The sequence below is a fragment of the Pavona decussata genome, unplaced genomic scaffold, assembly GCF_977016875.1.
Source record: "Pavona decussata unplaced genomic scaffold, jaPavDecu1.1 SCAFFOLD_175, whole genome shotgun sequence".
Taxonomy (NCBI): domain Eukaryota; kingdom Metazoa; phylum Cnidaria; class Anthozoa; order Scleractinia; family Agariciidae; genus Pavona; species Pavona decussata.
In genome coordinates this window covers 3,383,892-3,401,310 of record NW_028145586.1, presented here as the reverse complement: position 1 = coordinate 3,401,310, position 17,419 = coordinate 3,383,892, and the positions used below count along the sequence as shown (strand labels likewise).

The 17,419-nt window shown below is 39.5% G+C and overlaps 3 protein-coding genes across 3 annotated transcripts in view; all 3 read right to left on the bottom strand.

The window, feature by feature from the left end:
* Positions 1–17,419, bottom strand: part of LOC146463703 (uncharacterized) — a 132,625-nt gene that overhangs the window by 113,966 nt on the left and 1,240 nt on the right. The gene's annotated exons all lie outside the window — the stretch shown is intronic.
* LOC146463705 (protein CFDP2-like) lies at positions 10,118–11,664 on the bottom strand. The gene has a single exon (XM_085084062.1). It carries the CDS (start codon positions 11,462–11,464, stop codon positions 10,226–10,228), a length of 1,239 nt encoding a protein of 412 aa, XP_084940188.1. The 5' UTR covers positions 11,465–11,664; the 3' UTR covers positions 10,118–10,225.
* LOC146463704 (uncharacterized) lies at positions 13,440–14,077 on the bottom strand. The gene has a single exon (XM_085084211.1). It carries the CDS (start codon positions 13,919–13,921, stop codon positions 13,538–13,540), a length of 384 nt encoding a protein of 127 aa, XP_084940337.1. The 5' UTR covers positions 13,922–14,077; the 3' UTR covers positions 13,440–13,537.

The window sequence follows — 17,419 nt, the reverse complement described above, 5'->3', positions numbered from 1 at the left end:
AAGAAATGATTTAGAAATACATGAAACAAGAAATATGAGTGATAGGAACCGACGTTTCGGTGCATCTTGCGCCATTATCAAGGTACATAATTAATGATAAAAAGCGGTTTGTAAAGGCTAAGTTGAAGCGAATTTGCATAACATAGCGGCAAACAATTACTTAAATACTTTCGCACGAAGAGAATCGGACTGCACATTCAATGTTGGTTTAAGCTCTTGAATATACATTGAATGTGCAGTCCGATTCTCTTCGTGCGAAAGTATTTAAGTAATTAGCTTGCCGCTATGTTATGCAAATTCGCTTCAACTTAGCCTTTACAAACCGCTTTTTATCATTAATTATGTACCTTGATAATGGCGCAAGATGCACCGAAACGTCGGTTCCTATCACTCATATTTCTTGTTTCATGTATTTCTAAAACATTATTATTATTATTATTATTATTATTATTATTATTGTTATTATTATTATTATTATTATATGGCTAAGGCTAGTGGCTGATATAACGCGGGACTGATTGGCTAAGGGCGAGATCATAGCAGGGCATTTTATGGGACCAGTTAATGCTTTTTTGTCGAAATTGAATCGACTTTACATCTGTTGAATTTAAAGAAATCAGGATTAGTAATCCTCATTCCTGGTTAGTCAGATCTAATTTGTATGCACGTTATTTGAAGTACAGGCGGAGTTCAAACTTAAGCTGAACTTATGACCTGGCAGCTACCGTTGAGATAATCGTTTCTGAATTATTCCCCATCCAAGTGTATATTGTTACGAACTCACAGAATGACCGGCTACTAATTGGCTTGATAGCTCAGTTGGTAGAGCACAGCACTGGTACATATTTGGCAAAGCTGAAAGTGATCATTGTCACCGCGCTTTCAATGGGTATATCCCGAGTTGTTACTTGCCTTGGAGTTTGTTCTCCTTTTCTGGATGAGCACAAACTTACTGTAAACATTTAACATAATTTTTACAATTTACAACAGAATTGTCGTCCACGGTTACTTGCAGGAACATTTAATAAACAAAACTAGTGCATATTCCTATCTCTGCATGTTATTTTTATGGGAAGGATATAAGTAAAGCTCGCGTGGAATTAGTTCTGTATTTAACATTTACCTTTTGTTCTCTAGATGGGATAACTAAATTTCTGATAATGAAGATCAGTCAGTAAAACTTTAAAAATAAATGGGTTGAGATGTTTTGATGTTTTGAACAACATAGCCACGCAGATAAATTCGAGCCTGAATAAAGGCTGATATCAAAGCTGAAAGTGAGCATCGTCAACGCGATGTTAATGGCGATATCGTGGGGTAGGGGGGAGGGGGTGGTTCTCTCCTTGGAGTTGGCTCTTCCTTTCAGGCTGAGCACAAACTTACAGCACAAATTTAACATAAACAGTGTATATTCCTATCTCTGCATTTCATTTTTATGCCATGTTTATACTACAACAAACAAACAAAAGTCCTTATCCTGTTCAGTCTAAATTTAACTACAACAGTTGCTACATTAATGTTTATTTTTCTCTCCTCAGTTTTTTAGGAGGGACCTCCATCGTTTCCTTATCATTTCACTAATATGTATCCCATGGTTTTAATGTGCTTCTCTCCGTTATCGCCTCCGTGTTTAGCCTCATTACCACACGTGTTGGTGTCATCATGGGGTCCTCCGGTACCAAAACCAATTCTCGAGTCGCAGGAATGGCAGCCATTTTCGTTGTTTCCAATAATACCGATTCGAGCTTTCGAATGATCGTAGCTGTTGCCAACTGCGTTGAACCCTTCTTTGTTACAGTTGTACTGCAAAGATCCTTCGGAGCCAATCAATGCCTTCCACTTGTCTCAACCCAGATAGGTTGGACGATAGCGGTCATCAGCGATCAGAGAGTACAGTGAAGCGCCATTCTTGTTGATGAACAGGAACTTGACAGGTTGATTGCCGATCCTCATGCCGAGACAGATCTTGGAGAAGTTCATATTCCAGTAAGTCGGTAACTTGGTTTCCTGGTTGTCAAACCCCGTCTCACCTCCAGGACGATTGAACTCGGTTTTGTTGCTCCAGAGTTTGGAATCGTAGTGAAACGTTGACTACAAAAGAAAACACGAACTCAACGCTTAAAAAAGTTCTCTTAGACCTCATTAATTTTCTAAATCCCGTCACTTGTTGCAGCAGTCGCGCTAAATTGAACGTCAGTTTAAGTTTGTTAAGGAGTTCTTTTGAAAGTGTTGAGTTGGGGTTAATTAAAGCATTGGTCACTGTAGGAGTAAAGGCAAGGGTACAATGGTACATGTTCCTTATAATCCGCAGTGGTTTTATTGTTGTTGTTCCTTTTACGTACAAAAAATAAATGTTATCCACCGGCCGGGAGGTCTATATTGGGACCTTGAGGTCTTGAGTGCGGCCTTGGGCGGCCCTCAAAATAGAGAGCGCAGTTATTTTCCAATACGGGCCGATCTAGGGGTGAGTACAATTTTAACTTTTTTCCACTCCTGGAACCAATCAATTGCATGATTTACAGTTGCGGACCAAGGCTGGATTCGTGAAAACCACAACCTGTTGTTGAGTATACCTTGTTACCATCAATTTTCATGACCAGCGTCCATCCTCCATCTCCGCATCCATCAATTCCGGTCATGTGACAGTAAACAGGGATTCTTCCAATGTCAGTTTGCAGCATGTAAGCTTTATTCTCTCGAGATCTGAATCGAAGATTGAAATGAAAGTTAGTTACAGATTTACCTCTTAAATCTGAATCGAAGGTTGATTGAGAATAAAGATAACTACGAATAAGTTATTAAACATTGCATTAGTTTTCTTTCATTTAAATTTATCTTATTTTAATTTCTTTAACGTTTGATTACTCTTCTATAAAGAAATGATCAAAAATTCATTCTTGGTTAGTCTCCTAGCAGAGGCTTCTCTTTGTAATTTTTGTTTTCTACTTATCATTATTTCGTGTCCGTTTTGAAAGATAACAAATGGACAAAAATATACGAACGAAGCAGAAATAAGAATGAGAAAGCTCAGCAAGGAGGTTATCGATCGGCGTTCATGGTAAACATTACATCCATTGTAGTAAGCAGATTATGGCAGGAATTTTTAGCATTTGACAAGAGTATTTGCCTGCCTCAGAGCTGACTTTTTCGAGAAAATTTTTAATTTTTATGCTTTACACTTGAAAAAGGTGATGGTGTTAGTGTGGAAGCCGGTTTGGGGAGGGGGGGGGGGGGGGTCCAGGGAGAGGTCACGTGTCATGGAAACGTAGACAGTTCACGCACATTTTGAGATCATCCTCTTTCGTGACAATTTGCAAACATCAGTTTTCGCTTCTCCGGTAATATTAATGGAACATTACGCGGCTAATCGTTAATTACCCTGATCACCGCGCTTTACGAGGACAACAGCCATTTCACGTTTCACATCAAAATATGGCAAATCACAACTGACGACTAATATGCCCAAGACCACCCTCCTTCAAACGTCTACGAACAGAGGTCTATATTCAGCCATGTCACTTACTTATTCTTCAGATAAATATCTCTGCACGATGCAAAAGAATCGGCACTTGTACTAGCTGTGAAGACATCACACTTTTAATGATTAAATCAAAGCCTAGCTTGAATGTATTAAGTCAGAGACTCGTAAACCGGGCCAATGTATATAAATATATCTAAACAAACTCACATAAAACAGTATTACTAAGCGAATATGAATAAATGAAACATACGTTTGAACTTTGGGTGAAAGATTAAGTAAATGCGAAGGTCTCTGTTCTATTCAGTTTACTAAGGATATAAACCTTACTCTCGCAGCAGGTGTTCTGCAATGGGATACTCGACCCATAAAACAAGAAAGCTCCTTCTGCAAATAATACTAATATCAGACACTCTCTTCCTGTAATTTTGACAACTAATAATAATAATAATAATAATAATAATAATAATAATAATAATAATAATAATAATAATAATAATAATAGTAATAATAATAATAATAATGATGATGATGATGATGATAATGATCTAATGTTTATTTACTAGACTCGTGTAGAGTAGTATACAATAAAATTCCCTATTGCGCTTTACAAATATACGATTAACTACCTTTAAAATGGCTTACAGAAATCTAAATAGTTCATTTATTACTAAAGTAATTATGATAAATATATACTCACCTGGCTTCCTTTTCATTTTCATTTCCTGTACATCAGACGAATGAAAAAGTGAAAGGAGACAGGAATGTAACAACAATTTAAGATGTCGCCTTCAGAGCCGAGCAGAGTTCCCTTCAACCTTCCGACATATTGAAGAGCACCTCTGCTCGCAAGTTCAGTCAGTTTTATTTTAGAGATTCTAACAACTTTAATAATTTAGCCCGGAAACCATGAATTCAAAACTAACAAGCTTGTTGGGTCCGTTTGCGAAAATATTAGTCTCGCTTTCTATGTGTGTTATTCTCCGAACAAGGACCCCAGGCTAACGCATAAACACTTACCTCTCACTGCAATCTATGCCTTTCCCTCGGGACTGCTCTTAACATATAAATATCAGTTTATGACTTGATTTCATGAAACAATTGTTCACGATCTCTCCTCAAAACCAGCCCCTTGCATTGAATACAGAAAAGTGCCTTCTCTAGTCACCAGATCCCCATCCGCGTCATCCTTGTCTGTATCCAACAGTTCACAACTCGTCCCAGTCAACTGAAACGCTACGCAGCCACAAGCTTTGGCGCAATGACGGAAACACTCTACTGGGCTGGGCACGTTCACAGAGGCGATAGTATGCCTTACCATGGCAATATCCTTAGTGAGGATGTTGTAGGTGTACACGAGTGATGTTTTAACTTCGGTGCTGTTTGATGAGGTTGTCATTGAAAGCAGTAGTGCACCAATCACCAACCACTTGGGCGCAAAGTCAGAAGTCATCTGTAAAGATTCAACCAATTAGGTCTGGGGAGTGGGTTTCTGTTGAGATAACGTGACGCTCGGGGCGTTTTATACACCGTATTACTTAAATCCCCCAAGATGGGATTCTTAGGTGGGATGGTGTCAATTTCCTCGCGGAGCGAAATTAGCGATCGTCGAGAGGCATGTATATGACATGTTTTCTGTGAATTTAGTATAATTAATTATCACCGTTTGTAGTTTGTAGTCTTTGTACAGTTTTATTGAGGCAATTTTGTACGAGTACCAACCTACAGTTGCAGTCTACTGTATTTTGAAACTACTTCTGTGTTTTTCTTATGTTAGAGTTATATTTTTCGAGTAATATTTTCGTGTGAGTTTCATTCCAAGTTAAAGCTCCTAATTTGCATAATTAATAATAATACTGGTATTTTTATCAGGGACTTAAAACCGTCTGGCCGCACGATTGTCTTTTATTATAAGTAAGACACAAATAAAACTACAAGATCATTACTCTAGGGAAGTCTCATTTTTGGTTTTCGTGTATTTTAATTCATGTGCAAGATTTGAAGCAAAGCTTCTTTGTGATCAATTTGGATTGTGAGGATCTTAGGGAGACAGTCACTTAAGCTCGAGGAGTGCGCAAGAGGGGAAAATGTTAAGACCTTTTCAAAATCTGTAAGAAGATTAAAATGAGATCTCTCAGGAAACTGAAGAACTAGCCTGTTCTTTGTCGCAGGAGATGATGAAGATGTCCAAGGAAGATACTGAAGACATTAGATTTGAGTGATTTCTCGAAAGAAAAACCAGAGATCTTAGAAAACTAGGCCCTAAAGTTTAGCTTTTACCAAGATAAAGAGTTCGTTTGGTCATACGTACAGAATCTAAAAGGCACCGGAATTGGACGTTCACATGGCTATCCGCCGGGAGAGATCGACGAAATTCATGGAAAATTGGCCCGGTATTGGAAAAGCGAAGCAAATAAAACAATCAGCCTTCTTTTGGGTTAATGAACTAATAGTTAATGGTCAAGGCTACAGCGGAGTGGTAAAAGAAAACCTTCCATATTATAAAAAAATCATGAGTAGCAACCCAGCAGATGGAGAGCTGTAGCCAGATCGGTAAATTAGTATACAGAATGACGACTTAGTTTATTGTTTAAACTATTGTTTGTTTTGTCCTTTGCACTAATAAGTGCAGTGCTAATTTATCTCCCACTGTTTAATTTCATATATAAGCTTTAGAAATTCTTAATTATGCATGTTCTTTCTTTTGATTTTCCTGCATTCTTCTTAACATTAGTTTTCCGATGGTTTATTCTTGAACTGCTTCAAAATTTAGGTTACAAGTCAGCTTTATAATGTGGGAAACTCGTTTATTTAGCAAATAAAAATTAAAGCGTGTGAGAGCGTCACCAGAACATCTGCCAAAACTGTTTTGAGAGATTAGCGGAAGTTTTACTTTAAAGGCGAACGGCAGCGCGTTTACCTTCCTCTTTTGGGTCTGTTATGGTATGTATTCCCTCAAATTTTCTTCGTAAGCTAGCTTACGGTAAGCTTAAAAAAGCAAATTCTTCATAAATTGAAATCGTAAACAACAACTCGCAAATGTGGAAAATGGCGGAAAGATCAAAGTCCTTTGGTTATTTCTACCGTTTGTGGTTGCCATTTTCAGGCTGTGCCGGCACAATATTTTTTTTCACTGTGGCTTAACTGGGAAACATAATTACGTCGCAGAAGCAAAATCTTCGTCCTTGAAGCAATGATGTTTTTACTTGATTCAAAGATGATACTACCTTTCAAGACGCCAGAGATGCCTGCGCAACTTCTGTTGTTTCGTGCGGCTAAACTAGAATTAAGTCATTCTAAACCGCTGCAATGTTTCCGGCAACGTTTTATTTCCTAGTTTAGCTAGACCCTAAACATGAAGGCAGATCTTTCTTTTGGCGTACAAATTTCAACTCGTATTTGCCAACAGGCGTTCGCAAACTTTATTCGACCTTAAGAAAATAAGACCTTAATGAGCAGTTTGCTGGCAATAATGGCTTTGGGAGTGAAATTTTTATCACCGCAGGCACTGATAAACTGACAACTCTGCTCAAACTTAACTGAAGTTTTGCCCCTAACCTTCTCCGCGATTTATTCATACGGTAGTTAGGAAAGCTGACTTGATAGAAAAGGCCCAAATTAACGGATGTTTTAAAACTTGGCTACACAAGGAAATATTGTCGCGCAAACATTACTTCCTTTTAAGTCGCTAAGCTAGGAAGTGTTTCACTGGCATGCATAAATTACGTCGAGAAAGAGAAGTTGCAAAGTTTCAATTTGAGAAATAAGCAATAAAGAAAAAAAGAGTTCAAGGATTCTATTTACCTCTCGAGCTTCTTTCCTTCGTATGATCTTATGCGCCTGTGACAGATGATCTTAACGTTAGCAAAAATTACCACTTGATATACAAGACATGGCACAGCAGGCTTGTACTGATTGGCAAACCTTTCTTATCATTTTAATTACGAACTTAAATATTTTTCTATTTAAAACGTCCCCACTATATTTTAAAAATAACGTTTCCAATACATTTATTCTATTCACCTTGATATCAACCATAAACATTTTCTTGCCTTTAAAAGGACACACAACAAAATTAAAGATAAAAATTGTTGACTGAAACAAACAAGCAACGACTTGAGTTTAAAATATTCATGTCCTCTCAATTTGTTTTCAACCGACAGAGGACAACGATTTCACAAGGCAGACACTTGACTACAAAGAAAGTGCTTCTGCATTTCCACCGAGATTAACTAAAATAATCAAAAGAGTGCTGTTTCCAAGTTTATTACGAAGTGCGATGGCGGTTATTACAAAGTGCGACAGCTTATTTTATTACGAGGTGCGATATTCTGTTATTACAAAATGCGACAACTTTCTCATTACAAAGTGTGGAAATAAAGTGTTATTACCAAGTGCGGCGATTATTACATTACAGAACAAACGCTTTAACGCCATTTCCGTGAAATATTAACATGTAAGAAAAGTTCGAAGAACGCACACACTGGTAAACCTCGACTTTAACGTTGAATCCCCTTAAACATTTAATTTCGAGACAGGGATGATCAATTTAAGAAATGTTTAAAACACGAGCAGCAGTGTTTTATCGGGATATAAAACCACGAGGCGCAGCCGAGAGGTTTTAGACCCGATAAAACACGTGCTGCGAGTTTTTTGAACAGCTTCAAAAACATTCTTGGAAAAGCGTGTGTCAAGAGAGTTCATAACAATGATGCTTTTGTGAACGGTGGAAATTAGTATACAAGAAAAACAATAAACACCGCATACTAATGAGGAGGAGGTTATATCGGGTTTTAAAACCACTGCACGTGATGTTTTATCGACCATTTGATAGGTCAATGGACTTATGAATTATTAATGAGTTTTTGATTGTCTTCTAGATTACTTACTTTACTTGTCCCCTGGTGCCAAGGTGGCGCATAGGGCCTCCACATGGGCTTTCCAGCGATTCCTGTCTTGCGCTGCAGTGCGCACCTCACTCCAGGACTGCCACCCTGCTTTGGACCTCTCTTTTTCTACCGTGCGCCGCCAAGTTGTTTTTGGCCGGCCTCTCTTTCTCCTTCCCTCTGGGGTCCATGTTAGGGCTGTAACACAGTCATTGTCAGGTTGTTGTCTCAGGATGTGTCAAATGAATCTCCATCTCCTTCTTCTTACCTCTTCACTCAACTTCTCCACGTTAGCCCTTTCCAGTAGCTCTCTATTACTGATCTTATCTTGCCATTTAATCTTCATTACCCTTCTCAGGCATCGGTTCTGAAACACATCAATTTTCTTGGCATCACTTTCGTTCATTTTCCATGTTTCGCAACCATACATGAGAACTGGTTTGACCAATGTTTTGTATAGCCTGATCTTCGTCCTCCTCGACACACTGCTGGAGCTCCATACTCGGTTTAGCTTCACAAACGCTCCTCTCGCTTTCCCTAGCCTAGCCTTGATGTCCTCTTCGCCACCCCCTTGCTTACATACTGTGGCGCCCAGGTAAGTAAACTTCTCTACATCTTCCAACGCCACACCGTTCACTTTGATGGCTTCGTTATTCCTCGCATTTACTCTCATGACTTTGCACTTCCCGACATTTACCCGAAGGCCTGCCCTTTCTGCATTCTCTACCAGCCTGTTTGTTCTCAACTGCACGTGTCTTTGCGTTGAGGAAATTAAAGCTACATCGTCCGCGAAGTCAAGGTCCTCAAGTTTTGATGTAAATTTCCACCTCAGTCCGGTTCCCTCCTCCTTCACAGTATGCCTCATTACCCAGTCTATAATAAGCAGAAAAAGAAAGCCAGACATTGTACATCCCTGTTTGACACCAGTCGTTAGCTCGAACCATTCTGAGGTTGCCTCTTCCTCGACAACAGCACATTCAAAGCCATCGTACATCGCTTTAACTATGTTGATGATCTTCTGTGGGATACCATACTGGTTCATTATCGTCCATAAGCCATTTCTGTGCACTGAGTCAAACGCCTTCTCGAAATCCACGAAATTAATATAGAGAGTTGCCTGCCATTCATTCACTTGCTCTAGTATATTGCGTAAGATGAAAATTTGCTCCGTCGTCCCTCTACCAGATCTAAATCCAGCCTGTTCCTTACGAAGCCTGTGGTCAATCCCTATGCGAATGCGCTCGATTATAATTCTTCCCAATATCTTGCTTGCAACTGGTAGGAGAGTCACTCCCCGCCAGTTCTTACACTCCCTTAAGTTCCCTTTCTTCGGTATCTTAATAATGAGTCCCCTCTTCCATTTAAGTGGGACCTTTTCCAGGCTCCAAATCGTGTCTATAAGCTCTTTCACTCTGTCAGTAGTAAATTCAAGGTCTGCCTTCAGTAATTCTGCTGTTATCATATCTTCGCCAGGGGCTTTACCGTTCTTAAGAGTCTTTATTGCCCTTCTTATCTCAGCTTTGCTCACAGGTCCCGTGTCTATGTCAGCTGTGTCCTGCTGTTCGTTGACGTCTTCATTTATCGGGTCGGCTGGCTCTTCTCTATTAAGTATCTCCATAAAATGCTCTTTCCACCGCTTCCTTCTATCTTCATTGCTGGTTAAGGCGTTACCATTTCTGTCGTTGACTACTGTGCTCTGCCTTGGTTTATCATTGCAGATCGTTTTAGTTAAGCTGTAGAGAGTCTTCATGTTTTGGCTACTTGCTGCTTCTTCCGCTTCTTTTGCTATCCCTTCTGACCAATTCCTCTTGTCCCTGCGTATTTGCCTTTTCACTTCTCGGTCTTTGGCTTTGTATTCTACTCACCTCTTTTCTTTCAGTCTCTCGGAGTTGGTTCCATCAAGTTTTAGTTTTATCTCTTTCCTCTGCTCAATCAGGTCCCACGCTTCTTTACTGATCCATGGCTTAACTTTCTTTGTCTTATATCCTAGGACTTTCTTGGCTGTCATATTGTAAGTCTTTTCAAGGATGTCGTTTGCCTTCTCCAGCACGGCTTCTGGCTGATCTATTTCATCATATTCCTGCTCCTCCCTCTGCAATATCTCAAACCTGTTCCTTAATTCCAAACGAAACTGCGTCCTACACTCGCCGCTCTCCAGCTTCTGAGTATCATATCTTGTCCTTCTAATTCCACGTCTTTTAGGAGCTGCCGATAGCTTTAGCCTCAATTTGGTACAAACCAGGTGGTGGTCACTGGCGATATCAGCTGATCTTATGGCTCTTGTGTCCAGCACAGATGTTCTAAATTTCCTGTTGATTAACACATGGTCAATCTGATTGCAGGTGCGCCTATCAGCGGATATCCATGTTTGTTTATGGATCTCCTTATGTGGAAATATCGTACCTGTGATCACCAGGTCATTCATGCCGCAAAAATCGCATAGTTTCTCGCCATTGTCGTTCCTGATTCCGACTCCATGCTTACCCATTACTCGTTCACATCCCTCTACATCGCTTCCAACCTTTGCGTTCAAGTCACCAGTGATAACCAGCAAGTCGTGTTTCGGTGTTTTGTCCACTATTGCCTGGAGCTTCTCATAAAAATGATCTTTCGCCTCTTCGTCAGTGTCATTGGTGGGGGCATATACATGGATCAATGTTAACTTGACATGCCTAGAATGGAATCTGGCTCGGATTATTCGCTCATCGACAGGTGCCCAGTCGGTCAATGCTTCCGCCGCATCTTTGCTCAGCATGATGGCCACGCCGTGTTGGTGAACTTCGTCGTCCCTGCCAGAGTACAGTAATGTCTCACTTGTACTTAGAATGAACTTCCCCGATCCACACCATCTGCTTTCACTTATACCCATTATCTGCAACTTAGCCTCTCTCATTGCTTTCGCCGCTTGGGCTGTCCTCCCTTGTGCATACAAGGTTCTCACGTTCCAGTTTCCTATCCTCAACTGTGTTTTTGGGTGCACTATTGGCGTCCTCGGTTCCAGAGCTTCCATGTGGCTTTCACTCTGGAGCGTCATGTTGTGTGCCACTCGGCCCCCAAGATTCGGTAGATTGCCTCTTATGTGTAAGGTTTCTGTAATCATTCACTTTTTACGAGGTTAGGTGATTAGCCTCACGCAACCCCCAACCTGGAGGGCCAGGGGCTGTCCTTTGTCAGGTCTCTGTCCCTCGACCAATCCGGTACGATTGCACCCGCCAGGGACTGAGTCCCCACCGGCATAGCTCTTGGGGTCACTGAGACACACAAGCTCCACCACCGCGACAAGGTGACAGGCCCAGGGTGGAGTGTCTTCTAGATTGTATAAGTGTTATTAGTATTTAGTATTTTTCAATATTATTATTTAAGTACTAGATTGGTGATTTTTGGGTTGTCACACGTCTCTAGAAGCTATTGTTTTGAAACTCATTGTGTATAAATAAGTTATGGTATGGTATGGTTTCCAAATGATTTTGTGCCCAGGCCCCGTACTGAAGCTGCAAAGAGGGCGTTTAGCTATAGATGGGCTGTCGTGTGGAATGGCCTTGGTAACAAACTTAAAGATGACACATATCTCAACTCTTTCTAGTCCGCTCTGACTGCCTGGAACTGGGGCGGACTGAGGGAGTTTCGATAGTACTTATTTAGCTATAGCTTAGGTTAATTTTTGTGCAATTGCAGAATAGTTTCTTTTACTATTTTATATTTATAGCATTAGTATCTATCTAGGATCATGTTGCTATAGCTTAAGTGTCTTTTTAGCATCATAATTTTATAATTTGTTATGTAAAGGGCTCACTGGAAGAACATTTTTAATGAGTGATATCGTCAATAACGTTTTACTTACTTTAACCAGTGACTTTCCCTCCACCTTCAGAACGACCGCTTTAGCACACCTTGTACTGTGAACCGCTCGTCCCGAGCGTGAATTTTTCAGTTCGTAGTTTACTAAATTTTCTCAACTCTTTTACAAGATAACTTGAGAACGGCAACTGGAAGAAAAAATCAACAACTTCGTAGTGAGGTTGTTTGACTGAAGAAACAATTAGAAAGGATAACTGAGGAATTGGGAACGAAACGAGAGGTGAAGATGATGAGAGAGCTGAAGATAATCATGGCAGCGAAACCCTGTCATCGAGCAAGGCCAAATCGGTTCAATTTGTGTTTTACCAAATATGATGAGCTCATGGCGTTTAAGAAAAGAGCAACGGAAGAGCTACAAAAAATTAAATTGAGGCTGAACGCGATCCCCGATGCCTGCTATTGAATCGAGAAATCGATACGGGCTTTCGAAATGTATAGGTATCAATTCAACGTAAAGATCGTTGGATTGCCGTTGGTTGCCGAACGGGAAACCTGTGAACAAACAGCAAATCTCTGTCTACAGCTTTTTGCAGAAATGGGTATTAAGGACATATGGAGAAAAACTGTGTTGATGGGGAAAGCAGAGAAGGTACTATCACTGCCTAAAAGATTGGAATACATTAGACAGAGAAACGAAAAAATGCAACTAACCTTAAGATATCGAAAGATTTCCAAAGACCGCAAAAGATGGCTCAAGAATTTCTAAAAGAAACTTAAGCTACGGCAAACAAGATCTGTACGGTCACCATTTGTTTGAACCATTTAATGCTTTTTGTCGAATTTGAATCGACTTTACATCTCGTCAATTTAAAGAAATCAGGATTAGTAATCCTCATTGCAGGTTATTCAAGAAGTACAGGCGGAGTTCAAACTTAAGCTGAAGTTATGACCTGGCAGCAACCGATGAGATAATAATTTTTGATGTATTCAACATCCAAGTGTATATTATTACGAACTTACACAATGAGCGGCTACCAGTTGGCTTGATAACTCAGTTGGTAGAGCACAGCACTGGTACATATTTGGCAAATCCTCAACGCGATTAAAATGGGTATTTCCTAGAGGGGGGGGGGGGGGGTCCTCTCCTTAGAGTTGGCTCTCCCTTTCAGGCTGAGCACAAACTTACAGCAAACATTTAACATAAACAGTTTATAGTCCTATCTCTGCATTTTATTATTATATCATGATTATACTACAACAAACAAGCAAAAGTTCTTATCCTGTTCAGTCTAAATCTAACTACAACAGTTGCTAGATTTATGGTTTATTTTTCTCTCCTCAGTTATTTTAAGAGGAACCTTCATGGTTTTCCTTTTTATTTCACTAATATGTATCCCATGGTTTTAATGTGCTTCTCTCCGTTATCTGGTTTATATGTAGCCTCATTACCACACGTGTTGGTGTCACCATACAGTCCTCCGGTACCAAAACCAATTCTCGAGTCGCAGGAATGGCAGCCATTTTCGTTGTTTCCAATAATACCGATTCGAGCTTTCGAATGATCGTAGCTGTTGCCAACTGCGTTGAACCCTTCTTTGTTACAGTTGTACTGCAAAGATCCTTCGGAGCCAATCAATGCCTTCCACTTGTCTCGACCCAGAGAGGTTGGGCGATAGCGGTCATCAGCGATCAGAGAGTACAGTGAAGAGCCATTCTTGCTGATGACCAGGAACTTGACAGATTGATTGCCAATTCTCATTCCGAGACATATCTTGGAGAAGTTCGTGTTCCAGTAAGTCGGTAACTTGGTTTCCTGGTTGTCAAACCCCGTCTTACCTCCAGGACGATTGAATTCGGTTTTGTTGCTCCAGAATTTGGAATCGTAGTGAAACGTTGACTACAAAAGAAAACACAAAGTCACCGCTTAGAAATGTTTCAAAAAACCTTATTAGTTTGCTGAATTCCGTTACTTGTTGCATCAATCGCGCTAAATTGAACGTCAGTTTAAATCTTCTGAGAAGTTCTTTTGACAGTGTGGAGTTGGGGTTATAAAAGCAGTGGTGACCATACCTTGAGCCTGGGGCTATGCCATGCTAATGAGTTGCCAGAACCGTAGCGGTTTATTCATTAAACCACTGACCAAAAAACCGTGGGCACTGAGAACGAGATGTTGTCTGCCCCTTGGCGCCAAGCTACTGTCCTTACCTTGGAGCTGCCTAGCATGCTCCTTATCCTCCTTAGTGTTGTTGTTGTTGTTGTTTTTGTTACTTTCACTTACAAAGAATAATATCAGTTACGGTCCAAGGATTGATTGGTGAAAACCACAACCAGTTGTTGATTTTACCTTGTTACCATCAATTTTCATGACCAGCGTCCAGCCTCCATCTTCGCATCCATCAATTCCGGTCATGTGACAGTAGACAGGGATTCTTCCAATGTCAGTTTGCAGCATGTAAGCTTCATTCTCTCGAGATCTGAATGGAGATTGAAATAAAAGTTAGCTACAGATTTACCTCTTAAATATTAAATTATGGTATTATTATTGTTATTATTATTGTTATTATTATTATTATTATTATTATTATTATTTTATCAGTGATAAAGTAATGATTATGTATTTTAAATCCTTGGATGATGACTGATATCCTTAACTCGATCTCTCCACCTTCTATAAAAATTGCATCTTTAAAAACTATTGAGCCTGACGTAACGTCCTTTATCAATTCCATAGTTAATGCAACATTGCATGTTTATAACTTAATGTTTCAATTAACAATTACTCCACGAGCGCGCGTTGGATATGAGATGATAGATAGCCAACAAGGCGAGTGACGCCGAGTTTTCTACAATCATCTCATATCCAACGCAAAGTCATCCTTGGAAAGGATGACATGCTTGGCCTACCCTGACGCCTGCTAGCTGAGGATTATGTCTCCTTCGTATATTTTGCGTCCCTTTCCGTTGACAAAAATATTAGAGAAACGACGAAGAAAAAGCTCTTCCATGAGTCTGCCTTTGAGCTTTTCTTTTCAAAAAGTTATTAGTCTCTATTCCTAAACTAAGAGGATGGCATGGGGGGTAAGGGTGGTGGGTTGTCAAGGGGTAGGGAGTGTCAAGGTCAACGAAATTGATCCATGCGCTATAAAAACCCCTTTGACACAGACAACGGGAGTGACGAGACCAAGCATTTGAATTACGGTGACATCTCTTTCTCTCCTTCTTTGGGGAGTCAAAAAAAGCGTTGTTGGCAGAGTGAAAAAGTCGCGGCTTACGAAAATAAACACTGTATCATCCTCTTACAAAGTCCTATTAGCAGCCGTCTAAAAGTCATCTAACTTACTTGTTTTTCAGGTAAATATCTCTGCAGGATGCGAAGGAATCGGGACCTGTAAAGAAATCAGATATAGATGAAAAAAGTTCAAGCCTAGCTTTAATATCAAGAGCCGGAAACTGATAGACCGAGCCAACCTAATTTTTGCCACAAATCATTTCAACAAAATCCTTTCTTCAGTAAGGCGTGTTTCTTTGAAATCTATTGTGGGATTTGAAAACGTAAATAAATATGTACCTTCGTTACCAAAATGAAACTGAAAAAAAGAACTAAAAATATATTACTTTGTAAACATTAGTCTGCAACTATAGCGTTGTCGTAGTAAAAAATTTAAAACTGAATTTTAATTTACTTTTCAGGGTCTACCTTTATTACAGAGCTTTAATCTTGTCGAGAAACACGAACTATTTATTTGGAAATTAAACAAAATGGAAGTAGGAAAGAGTTTAGAAAAATATCTTTGTTTGCAAAAGTCAGTATCACGTTATTGTTAAGACGTTTTCCTAAATCATTTCCGTATACGCGTTTTACAAGAAAACAAATTTGTTTTGACTGACTACAAACAAAGTATATCCTTTACGGACTGGTAGTAGTAGTATGCATAATATGGTTCAAATAGATTTGTTATCCGCTTTTGTTAAAGAAAGCCTCCACGTTGGCAACAAATTGACTTTGAATTGTTGAAAATAATGTCTAAATTTAACTGTTCGCTTAAAGAGTAGAAATAACATTCAAGTGTGCTAAAAATTAGATTTATCATCGCCTATTTTCGCTTGTAAATTTTCCTTGCGCCGCCATTTGGATGTTAGGAGGTCATACTGTTGCCGCTATTGTCAGTTACCAGAAGTTCTTTTAATTTTGCGTGAAACAATTGAGTGACCGTATTACGCCGTGAAATCTAAAACGGCCGTGCCCGGGAATTTGAAAAACGAAAAAACACGATCATCAAATTCTGTTTTGTCCGACAGAGAAATAATATTTCATGTTTTCCAGACAAATTTGAAATTAGGTTGGAAATTATTACACTCTGGTGTGATTTGTGGTAGCTGTCAAATGCATGAATCCGTTCAAGAGCTTACACGGACATGCAGCCTCACTTGGTATTTTTTCGCTCCGTCCATGCAAAAGAGATTAAGTCGCTGAGATATCTATTCAATCGGAAAAATATAAGTAAATATATTTGAAAAAGGTAAAATGAATATGGTATACTAAGGATTATAAACTTTTTGCTCTTAGCCAGTGTTCCGCAATACTAGGTCATAGAATTACAACAGGAAGGTTTCTGGAGAGTATACTGTTGTCAGACACTCACTTTCTTTACCATTTGACCCTTCACCTGCTTTTCCTTTCCTTTTCTTTTCCTGGAAATCAGACGAATGAAAAAGTGAAAGGAGACAGGGATTTGACAGGGGCACCAACAATCACATTTAAGTAAAATACTTAAAATGTTGTCTCCTGTATTCCCATGTGTAAACTGATATAGTTTGATTTGTTCGGATGTTTTAGCTGAAAATGTAAATTGCAGAAAGTTGTAGGGAAGGGAATCTTGTTCTCTGATTTTAACTCATGCTTCCATTTGTGCTAAATCTGTAAAGGACAAAAATCCGAAAGCAGCTTTTATGAAGGAAACAATTTTGAACTGTGTTTAACTAAACAGCTTTTAAACGTGTTTAAGACTTGGTGTGAATCGGGCATTAGATTTTCAGCAGTGCAAGATATTTTTGTATCAAAATCGAAACGAGGCGAAGAGACTACCTCCTCGTCGTGATATTAATAAACTGTTGACTGATTGCGAAAACGCTGAATACTGATTACTGGTCAACAAACTACACTGCTAAGAGAGCTCTGGTCGGAGTTGCAGGGTAGCAAACTACACCATTCTTAGCAATTTAAATAATCTACCAAGGAAACCAGGAAGGGGAAAAT